At 40.9% G+C, this 12103-nt stretch overlaps 1 protein-coding gene across 2 annotated transcripts in view; it reads right to left on the bottom strand.

The window, feature by feature from the left end:
- LARS2 (leucyl-tRNA synthetase 2, mitochondrial) overlaps window positions 1-12103 on the bottom strand; it is a 266084-nt gene that overhangs the window by 69166 nt on the left and 184815 nt on the right. For both annotated transcript variants that reach the window (XM_077269111.1, XM_077269112.1), the window contains exon 8: window positions 2920-3027. In XM_077269111.1, the coding sequence (XP_077125226.1) occupies window positions 2920-3027 (108 nt within the window). The remainder of the gene's footprint in view (window positions 1-2919; window positions 3028-12103) is intronic.

Genomic DNA, 12103 nt, shown 5'->3' with positions numbered 1-12103 from the left:
TCTTTGGAATGTGGGAGGAAACCGGAGTACCCGGAGGAAACCCACGCAAACACGGGGAGAACATACAAACTCTTTGCAGATGTTGTCCTTAGTGGGGCTTGAACCCAGGACTCCAGCGCTGCAAGGCTGCTGTGCTATCCACTGCGCCACCGTGCTGTCCATATCATATGTATCATACCACTGCAAATCTACCAAGACCCGGCCGTCCCTCTAAACTTCCATCTTAAACAAGGAGAAGACTGATCAGAGATGCAGCCAAGAGGCCCATGATCACTCTGGATGAACTGCAGAGATCTACAGCTGAGGTCGGACAGTCTGTCCATAGGACAACAATCAGTCGTACACTGCACAAATCTGGCCTTTATGGAAGAGTGGCAAGTTAAAAGCCATTTCTCAGAGATATCCATAAAAAGTGTTGATTAAAGATTGCAACAAGCCACCTGGGAGACACACCAAACATGTGGAAGAAGGTGCTCTGGTCAGATGAAACCAAAATCGAACTTTTTTTCAACAATGCCAAATGATATATTTGGCGTAAAGGCAACACAGCTCATCACCCTGAACACACCATCCCCACTGTCAAACATGGTGGTGGCAGCATCATGGTTTGGGCCTGCTTTTTTCAGCAGGGAAAGGGAAGATGGTTAAAATTGATGGTAAGATGGATGGAGCCAAATACAGAACCATTCTTGAAGAAGACCTGAGACTGGGACGGAGATTTGTCTTCCAACAAGATAATGATCCCAAACATAAAGCAAAATCTACAATGGAATGGTTCACAAATAAACGTATCCAGGTGTTAGAATGGCCAAGTCAAAGACCAGACCTCAATCCAATCGAGAATCTGTGGAAAGAGCTGAAAGCTGCTGTTCACAAACGATCTCCATCAAACCTCACTGAGCTCGAGCTGTTTGCCAATGAAGAATGGGCAAGAATTTCAGTCTCTCGAAGTACAAAACTGATAGAGACATATCCCAAGCGACTTGCAGCTGTAATCGCAGCAAAAGGTGGCACAACAGAGTATTAAGATAAAGGGGCTGAATAGTATTGCACGCCCTACTTTACAGTTTTTGAATTTCCACAAAAATGTAAAATAACCAATAAATTTCGTTCAACTTCACAATTGTGTTCCACTTGTTGTTGATTCTTCACCAAAAATTTACATTTGGTATCTTTATGTTTGAAGCATGATATGTGGGAAAAGGATGTAAAGTTCCAGGGGGCCAAATACTTTCGCAAGGCACTGTATGTGAAAAATCATGGACGTATGAATGAGACCCTAATGAAGAGCAAAAGGTTTAGAAACACATAATAAAAATGACATATGGCATGTGTGCTATTCTTACTAGTGTAAAATTATTGTACATTTAGCTTCTGGAAAAAGTTGTATTTAAACCCAAATTTCTAAATTCTAAACCTCTATGTGCACCATTCATGCATAAGGAAACTACCGTACTTAGCGATGTCTGAAATTTAAACAGATAAAGGCTACTATAGACTTGTGAATCCTCACATCACGCGCACTGCACGCTGTACAGATTCTCTGCATGTATGCAGTCACGTTACAACTAGATGAGCTTGGCCTCACTCAGTGCTAGTGTTTGAAGCAAGGCCAGACACAATCTAGTCGGAATGTGGCTGAAAGTATGCAAAACCACGCTTGCGGTGACATGACTGTCTTTTGCCGGTGAATCCTCACAGCGCGCAGTGTGTGCGATGTGAGGATTCACAAGTCTGCGGTCACATAGAGTGACCGCAGACTTTTAGTCTAAAGATTCATACTCATCTGCGAAAAAAGCTGATGAGTGCAGTTCAATAAAAAATTGGATTGCACTCTGACCAATGTTAATCTATGAGTCACAGCTCATCTGCTATTTTTTTCTCGGCTCAGATTGGGCTGAGAAAAAAATCGCAACATGCTGCGATTGCTCTCGTATCTCGGAAGAGACTCGTCAATGCAAGCCAATGGGTGTGCTAAAAAAAAAATTGCACAGCACTCAGAACATGCTAGCGCCATACGATTTTCACACACCCGTGTCTTTGACAACCCGACATTTCAGCAGCCGGTTACAGTAAAATCACAGTGTGACCCGACAAAATAGAATAGATATACAGTATACACATAGAATAGATAGATAACGATGTCAGTGACATATAATTATTACAGTGCTTGTGTAGCTTACTGTACATGTATTTAATTAATAAATAAATCTCTGAAAAAATGGGGTAGGATCCCCCAACATTTTAGCAAAGGGAAAGCAGACAGCTGCAGGCAGATGTTTATAGCCTGGGAAGGGGTTAATACCCATGGAGATTCCCAGACTATTAATATCAGCTCACAGCTTTAAACTTTCCCTTGGCTGGTTAATAAAATTTAGGGGGATCCCTATAATTAATAACCAGCAAAGGCTAGGCAGACAGCTGTTGGCTGATATTAATAGTCTGGGAAGGGGCCGTGGATATTGACCCCCTCCCATACTAAAACCATCAGCTCTCAGCCGCCCCAGAAATGACACATTGCAATCAGATCCAATTCGCATGTAAATTGGATATAAATCGGATATTAAGTGTTTAAAAATCAGATTGTACTGGCATGAAAATCACAAGACACTTGTCCCACTTTTCTAAACTGAAATTGGACCGTTTGTTTTTTTTTTTTTTTTTTAACTGTGATGGGTATGAGCTCTGACGCTGGAAAACTTCTTTAATCATTGCTCATTTTAGACATTACTAGATATGTATCCATAACATTTTAACTATGTGAACCTTTTAGCCCTACAAAAAAGGAACAAAACTATAGCATTAGGACTAAAGTAATATTTATTTAAGTAAAAGGGATTGAACTCCCGATACAATAGCTTTTTTTCTATAAGGCCTTCTATGCACAGAATCTAGCCTGTCAAATAGGTCATTAATTACCTTTAACATGCAGTCAAAAAAGCAGCCAGTGCAGTCACCAATCCAGTTAGCCTGCATGCTTCTCACACCATACCATTCAGGGAGATCTGCTAAAGCATCTTGCATTGCCTGCAATAAACATATGAAAATTAACATACTACAGTAATTGGAAAAACTATTTCTATGTACACTGTAATTTCCATAAGGCGAATAATTTACCCCATTTACGACCTTGGGATTTTCCGTTTTTGGTTTTGCTCTTCTTTTTCCCAGAGCCATAACTTTTATTTTTCAGTCAATATTACATTGTGAGGGCTTGTTTGTTTGCGGGACAAGTTGTACTTGTGAACGACACCATTGATTTTACCATATAGTGTACTGGAAAACCGGGAAAAAAAAAACAAGTGCTGTGAAATTGCAAAAAAAAGTGCAATTTCACAGTTGTTTTTTGGGGTTTTTTTTTAACCATGTTCACTGAATACTAAAACTACATGGCCATTATAACTCTCCAAGTCAGCACGAGTGCACGCACACACCAAACATGTATAGGTTCTTTTTTAAGTGGTGAAAAAAAATTCCAAAGTTTGTAAAAAAAAACATAAAAAAATAAACCATTTTCTGAGATCCGTAGCGTTTCCATTTTTCATAATCTGGGGCTGGGTGAGGGTATATTTTTTGTGTGCCGAGCTGACATTTTTATTGATACCACTTAGGGGTAGATACGATGTTTTGATAGTCTGTTATTGCAATGTTGCGATGACCAAGAAACGTAATTCTGTTGTTTTGATTTTTTTTCTTGTTAAGCATTTTACTTATTGGATCCTTTTTATATTTCGATAGGTTGTTTCTGAACGTGGTGATACCAAATATGTGTATCTGTATTTGTTATTGTTTTAATTTTGAAAGGGGGAAAAAAGGGGAGTGATGTGAACTTTTACATTTTTAACATTTTTTAATTAATTTAAAAAATTTATTTTTTAAAACTTTTTTTTTTTTTTTTTTACCCTTTTTACTGGCTTGAATACTCCCCTTAGGAGACTTGAAGCTGTGATCATCCAATAGATTGTGCTACGTGTAGCTGGCGTCTTCGGAAATCTGCAATGACAGGCATGGTGGTCTCCTGCAGACCCTCGGCTGTCATGCTAACCCATCGCGCCCCATGATCATGTAACAGGGGCGCCGATGGGCGGGATTTGTGAAGCGAGTCCAGTATGCGCAAGTTAAATGCAGCTGTCAGAGATTGACAGTGGCATTCAACATGTTAACCGCTGCGGGTGGATCACGATTCTACCCGCCAGCTGTTACGTGCATATGACAGCTGATCAAATCAGTTGTTATGTGTCAGAAAAGATGTGAGCTCAGCGCTAGAGCCTGCATTAAAGAGGGGGAAGCAACTTATGACGTACCTATACATCATAGGTCGTAAATGGGTTAATAGACATAAAAAAAGAATAATAGTACATTTCACTTGCACATTTAATGCTGCCCATATTCATGAAGCTACAGTTATTTCAGTAAATGCAGGGTGACATCAAATTATAAAATATTTTAATAATCCACGTACAACACTTCAGGCAAACAGTTTTTAGATTGGGAACACATGCAATAAAAAGTTATCAATATGTCAAATGTGCCCCAAAAAGGTATATATAAAAACTACAGCTTGGCACACAAAAAAAAAGAAGCCTTCACACAGCTCCATTGATGGAAAAACAAAAAAGTTACCAATCTCAGAATATAGCTAAATAAACATTTTAAGATTTTATTTATCTTTCCTTTTACAAATTTCTGTCACTTTTTTTTTACTACTAAAACATCAAAAATTTAGTCTGGTCATAATGGTAGAGATCTGAAGAATCATGTAGTCTCGTCATTTTTAGTGGACAATGAGCTCACTAAAAACAGCAGAGGAATTGCATTTTTTCACACCATTTGCATTTCACACCACTTGAATGTTTTTTTTTCCCCCGATTTCCAGTGCATTATATGGTAAAATGAATAGTGTCATTCAAAATTGCAGCTCCTCCTGCAAATAATCAAGCCCTCATATGGCTTTGCCGACAGAAAAATAAAAATGATATTCCTCTTGGAAGAAGAGAAACGTAACACTAAATAGCAAAAATGAAATATCGACCAGTCCCAAAGAGAAGGGTGTTATTATAATCTCCACTAAGTCAATGTGATCCTCCTCCCTCTATTCCTCTTCCTGAAGCCCGTATTAGTAGGATGAGCGGTCACAGCGTAGACGAGTGAACATTAGGAGCACACCGCTATCCTGCGGTGTCCTGCAGCACGGACACACCAGAGTGTTCTTTTCAGACAGCGTTTGCTCTGGCCAAGCGAGAGCTGTCAAGCAACACAGAGAGAATCGTCAGTCCATGCTAAGTGAGGAGGCAAAATGATGCACCAGATCTATTGACCAGACCTAGGGTGCACCAAGCTTCCTCATCTCCATATAATAAAGGCATGGCTTTATACTATCAGTAAAAATGTGGGAGTGACAGACCCCCTAAAACCTTATCTTGTTTTTGCTTTTAATCTAGACAACCCATTTAAGGTTTTAAAGTAGATTAAATTAGTCATCTTTCAAGTCTGAGCACTATTTGATATTTCTACCCAAGGCTGTCTTAGGAGGATTCTTGGATGTGTGAGCTAAGGTTTTCAACCTTCAATTCAAAATGTTTTTTGAAACCATTCTTCTGGACGATTCCTGAATTTGACAGCAAGTCTTGAAGAACACCTCCATGCATGTAAAATCTTATGTCTCGATGGAATGGGTGCAGCAACTGAGAAGGACATGTCTCTAGAATGCCAATGTTAACTTTCAAGAGGGCAACATAAATACATGGAACAAAGGAAGAATATATACTGTCTGACTTCAAAGCGGTGACATAGAAAAGCATATGGCAACTGAACTTACTAACAGGGACAGGAGGCAACGTAAAAGCTTAGATGAGAAAAGAACCAGATCAGTTGAGATCCATTACAATTTTTTTGTACCAGGAATTTCATTATTGGTTGCAGCTAAACAACAAAATGTTAGCAAAGGATCGCAGATATATTGGCTGACCTATAAAAACCTCATCTCATCTAGCAAGGCATAACATGTACTAACGCAAATAAAAATGGGCAGCCTTAGCTGACAGATAAAATTATTAATTTGTTGAAGTCGTTACATGACTAAGAATGATATACTATATAAAGTAATTCAGTAAATACGCTTGTATATTTGCGTGCATTTTCATGTTCCAAATAATTTATTTTGTCTTGAGACTTTAAAAAGCAATAGTTAAAGGGAAACTTGCCAGCAGTATAGTCCCATTTACATTATGGCGGAGGACCCCAAAGAAGTTAGATACCGTATTTTGCGGACTATAAGACGCACCGGACCATAAGGCGCACCCCAAATTTGGGGTGAAAATTGCAGAAAAAAAGATTTTTTTATAAGATGGGGGTCCGTCTTATTGTCCGAATTTACAGTATCTTACCTGATTGCTGGCGGTGGCAGAGCAGGGTCACAGGAGGCATGGTGTCGGCAGAGGTGGGGTGAGGCGGTACGGCGTGCACCTGAGCAGGGTCCCTTCCTGCTTAGGTGGGCGACGCCACGGCCTGGTGTCCATGGGAGGGTTGCAGCACTGGTTACCGGCAGAGGTGCTGGGATGAGGAGGTGCTGGGATGAGGAGGTGCTGGGATCAGGAGGTGCAGGGATCAGGAGGTGCAGGGATCAGGAGGTGCTGCGATCAGGAGGTGCTGGGATCAGGAGGTGCTGGGATCAGGAGGCGCAGTGACAGGTATGGTGTGAGAGGGTCCCTTTCCCCGGTGAGGTGATGCAGCAGCCCGGTAAGGAGAAGAGCCGGGTGAATGCTGTTGTTATCGGTGGTGGCGGCCATCTTCCGGGGGCCCCACGAGCGCAGATGAAGCGCTCTGCTTCCCGGGGCTTCAGGAAAATGGCCGCGGGAGGCCGCGCGTGCGCAGATGGAGATCGCGCGGCCATTTTCCTGAAGCTAAGAACTTCAGAAAAATGGCCGCCGCGATCCCCATCTGCGCACGCGCGGCATCCCGCGGCCATTTTCCTGAAGCCCCGGGAAGCAGAGCGCTTCATCTGCGCACGCGCGGCCCGCGGAAGATGGCCGCCACCACCGATGACAACAGGATTCACCCGGCTCTGCTCCTTACCGGGCTGCTGCATCACTTCACCGGGGAAAGGGACCCCGCTCACTGCGCCTCCTCATCTCCGCACGTCTGCCGCCGCACCTCTGCCACCGCACCTCTGCCGCCACGGGTAAGCCTGCATTTCGACTATTAGACGCACCCCCCATTTTCCCCCCTTTTTTGGGGGGGAAAAAGTGCGTCTTGTAGTCCGAAAAATACGGTACTTAGTGTGCTACAGTGGCATGTAAAAGTTTGGGCACCCCTAGTCAAAATTACTGTTATTGTAATAAGTTAAAAAAGTTGAAGATGAAATGATCTCTAAAAGGAATAAAGTTAAAGATGACACATTTCATTTGTATTTTAGGCTATATATATATATATATATATATATATATACATTTTAATGTATTTATTTTTCATCTTTTACATTTTAAAAATTACAAAAAAAAGGAATATGGGCCTGTCCAATGTTTTGGGCACCCTGCATGTTTAATACCTAGTAACACCTCCTTTTGAAAGTATCACAGCTTGCAAATGCTTTTTGTAGCCAGCCAAGAGTATTTCAATTCTTGTTTGAGGGATTTTCATCCATTCTTCCTTGGAAAATTCTTCCAGTTCTATGAGATTCCTGGGTTGTCTTGTATGTAGTGATGGGCGAACCCCCTGATGCTCGGGATCGGCGGGTTCGCCAGAATTTTTTTGCAAAGTTTGAGTTCGGGGCCGGAGATGACACGAACTTGTGTCTGAACCCCTAACTCGGACTTTACAGATATGGGATGGGGCGGGGGGAGCTGTGAAAAAAAAAGCAAAAAATTAATAATAAATATTATAATTATACTTACCTGTCCAGCGACGCGTCCTCCCGTCCCGCTGTCTCCTGGCTGTATCTGCTTCCGGGGCCACTCATTAACTGCTGGCTGTATTCACTGCACTCGGCAGTCTGGCTTTTTCCTGCAGTGTTAGTGCAGTGATGTCACCACATGAACACTGCCGGAAAAAGCCGAAGACTGCCGAGTGCAGTGAATACTGGCGGAAGGTAATGAGTGGCCCTGGAAGCAGATGCAGCCAGGAGACAGCGGGATGGGAGGACACGTCGCTGGACAGGTAAGTATAATTATAATGTTTATTATTAATTTTCTGCTTTTTTTTACAGCCAGAATTGGACCCGAACTGTAACACAGGTTTCCCATGGAAACAAGTGTTCAGGACCGTGTGACCGAACACTATGTGTTCGGTATGGTCCCGAACTTTACAGTTTGGGTTCGCCCATCCCTACTTGTATGTACTGCTATTTAGAGGTCTAGCCAAAGATTTTCAATGATGTTTAGATCAGAGGACTATACAACCTTCAGCTTGCACATTTTGAGGTAGTCTATTGTGGATTTTGAAGTGTGTTTAGGATCATTATCCATTTGTAGAAGCCATAATCTTTGCAACTTTTTTACAGTTGGTTTTATGTTTGCATCAAGAACTTGTTGAAATTTAATTGAATCCATTCTTCCCTCTACCTATGAAATTGTCCCCGTGTCAATGGCTGTATACAAACCCAAAGCATGATTGATCCACTCCCATGCTTAATGGCTGACAACATGTTCTTTTCCTGAAATTTTGTACCCTTTTCTCGCAACACATAACTTTGATCATTGTCGACAAAGAGTTATATTTTAACCTCATCAGTCCATAGGACTTGTTTCCAAAATGCATCCGACTTGTTTAGATGTTCTTTTACATACTTCCGACACTGAATTTTATGGTGAGGACGCAGGAGGTTTTCTTCTGATGACTTTTACATGAAGGCCACATTTGGACCGATGTCTCTGAACAGAAGAACAATGTACCACAACTACAAAGTCTGCAAAATCTTTCTGTAGGTCTTTTGGGGTCAAGCAGGGATTCTGATTTGCTTCTCTAGCAATCTTATGAGCAGCTCTCACTGAAATGTTGCTTGGTCTTCCAGACCTTATCTTGACCTCCAATGTTCCCGTTAACTGCCATTTTTTAAATAGATTTCAAACACAGGAAAGAGCAACATGAAAATGCTTCAAATAGCCTCCTTCTGCATTGTAGAACTGCACCATTTTAATTTTCAGAGTGCTAGACAGCTTCTTTGAAGAACCCTTGACTGCTCTTTTTTGGCATAAGGCTAAAGGAGGCTGGGTTTTTATAAAGCTGTGAAATTTTCATCACCTGGACTTTCCTAACGATGATAGTGAACAAGCCATAACCATAACAGGCTAATTAAGGTCTGAAACGTTGGATAAAGTTATCTGAGCACACAACTTTCCAAGGGTGCCCAACTTTAGCATCAGCCTATTTTCCTTTTGGTAATTTTAACTTGTTTAACTACTCACAATAACAGTAATTTTTTTTTACCAGGGGTGCCCAAACTTTTCCATGCCACTGTAGGTATTACATTTCATTGAAGGCAAGATCTGTGAATAGCTATAGTAAGTGATTGCCTGCAGCAGTCACGTGTACCTATGTCTGAATGTCATTGCTGCAGCAGGAAGTAATGACTGTCATGGCACCGGGCATTATTGAATTGGGAACATTGAGGGTCTAGTTGACATAAGTATTGCTTCTTTTATTAGTTTATTCCATTCAGAAACTTTTAAAAAACAATTAAGGCCATTCTTTTAAACTGTATCTCCAAATCTAAAAGAACAAAAACAAGAATTCAAGCTTCTTTGCTTTCCCATTTTCTACACTATTCATTCACTCTGAATTCAATGATAACATCCATCTCTATAGAGGAGATGGCTTTTTCAGCTTGATGGAGAGATCAGATTACAGTTGCCCATAGAAGTCTTTGGAGAGAAGAGGAGGAAGTGGCTACAGAGTGAGATCGAGAGACACACACAGAGATACAACACTTAAAAGAAGCAGTAGTAGTGTATTTTATCCTAGTGGATTGACCACTACGCTGCTCAGTACTTACTGTCCTCCATTCTGCTGCTGCTTTTCAAAGAGAAGTGCAGAGAGATATGGAGTGCAGGATTTCTTCTTCTGTATGCAGCATATGGAGACATCATAGAACTTAGTGCTTGCTCCTCCTTTTCCCTCTTTATTGACCTATATGGGTAATGGTTGCACCCTGATCCTAGTTAAAATGAAAAGCTATGCCTTCTCTGGAGTTGAACTCTACTAATTAATTTTGGGCGAATTATCAGCTTGGGAGATGAAAAGGGCAGGAGGACTGGATTCAGATAAGTGGAGATAGAGGCATTTTTCTATAATGATATACACTTAGGTACAGATATATTTGGACAGTGACCGAATCTTCGTGATTTGGGCTTTGCATGCTATTATTTTTTAATTAAAATAAAACAGCTGAGATGGGGTTGAACAAAAATATCCTGTGAAATGTTTAGGACTTGTAACCATTTTTCTATAAAGCCTCCTCATTTCAGGGGCTCAAAAGTAATTGGTCAAATTAACTTTACCATAAACAAAAAGCCAATTTTTAACCCTTTATCACCAGAGACATATCCATACGTCCCTGTAACCTGGTACTTACTGACCTGGGGTGTATGGATACGTTTCGGCGATTTTGCACGCATAGAGGCTGTGTGCGCGCGACCGCAGCTGGGTGTCTGCTGATTCTGACAGCAGGCCCCAGAACTTTAACCACCTAAATGCCATGATCGAACTCAATCGCAGAATTTCAAGAGCAGGCAGAGAGTAGAAAGTCCCTCTGCCCTTGGATCGGAGACCCTGCGACATCATCGTGTAGTCCCAATCGTTGCCATGGTGACCCGATGTCGTCATGACAAAATCAGTGTCACCAGAGCTAGCAAATTTGCTTGATCATGCTCACAGCATGAGCAAGCAACTTTGCCTGTCAACGCAGTGCTGACAATTTGCATAGCATAGGGATGCTGCTGCATATCTATATGAAAGCGATCAGCCTGCAAAAAATTAAAGTTCTATAGTGGGATGAAGTAAAATAAAAGGTTTTTACATTTTTTTTTAATCTAAAAAGAAAAAAAATCCAAAAATAATAATAAAAAAATCTAAATATCTTGTTTTATGAAAAATAATATAAACAATAAAAGTATACATATTTGGTATCACCGCATCCGGAAAGACCCGACCTATAAAACCGTTCCCTACTTAACCCCTTTAGTGAACATAACATAAATAAAGGCAAAAAACAGCGCTTTACCATTATACCGCTGAACAAAAAGTGGAATAAAACACGATCAAAAAGACGAATATAAATAAACATAGTACTGCTGAAAACGTCATCTTGTCCAGCAACAAACAAGCCATCATACAGCTCCATCAGCGGAAAAAAACAAAAGTTAAAGCTCTCAGAATAAAGCAATGCAAAAAATAATTATTTTTTCCATAAAATCATTTTTGTGTAAAAGCGCCAAAACATAAAAACAATATAAATGGGGTATCACTGTAATTGTTCTGACCCGAAGAATAAAACTTCCTTATCAATTTTACCTCACACGGAACGACAAAAAAAAATCCTGAATTGCTGTTTTTTGTTAATTTTGCCACTCAAAAATCGGAATAGAAAGCGATCAAAAAATGTCGTGTCTGAAATTGGTCCCAATAAAAACATCAATTTGTCCCACAAAAAACAAGCCCTCACAAGACTCTTTGGGCCGAAATATAGAAAAATTATAGCTCTCAAAGTATGGTTATGCAAAAACAGAGTTTTGAGCACTTCTGAAAAGGATAACACTGAACAGAGGCCAGATGGAGTCCAGAGTAACTCTGCTGCCTCATTGTAGTGGCTGGATCCCTTGGGGGTTTCCTCTGAATCACATCACTCAGAGATTTAGATGTAAGTGCTCAGCATAAAACGCCGGATAAATGTGATTCCAAATGTTATGCAAATGTTATGTAAAATGTTTATAACAAAAGCTTTAAGTCAATCCACTGGTCCGTCATCCACGGAAATATAGGCTCTTCCACGTTACCGGTAGCACAAAGGCTCTGGAAAAGCAAAATGGCTTCTCTCCTCTCAAAACAAATTCAGCAAATTCTGCGTTCCCAAATCCAAAGGCCTCCCTCCCTTCTGAGCCCCACAGTGTGC

Source organism: Ranitomeya variabilis, chromosome 6 (assembly GCF_051348905.1).
Source record: "Ranitomeya variabilis isolate aRanVar5 chromosome 6, aRanVar5.hap1, whole genome shotgun sequence".
Lineage (NCBI taxonomy): Eukaryota > Metazoa > Chordata > Amphibia > Anura > Dendrobatidae > Ranitomeya > Ranitomeya variabilis.
The sequence above is the reverse complement of the archived record's forward strand: the minus strand, read 5'-3'. Positions and strand labels throughout refer to the sequence as shown.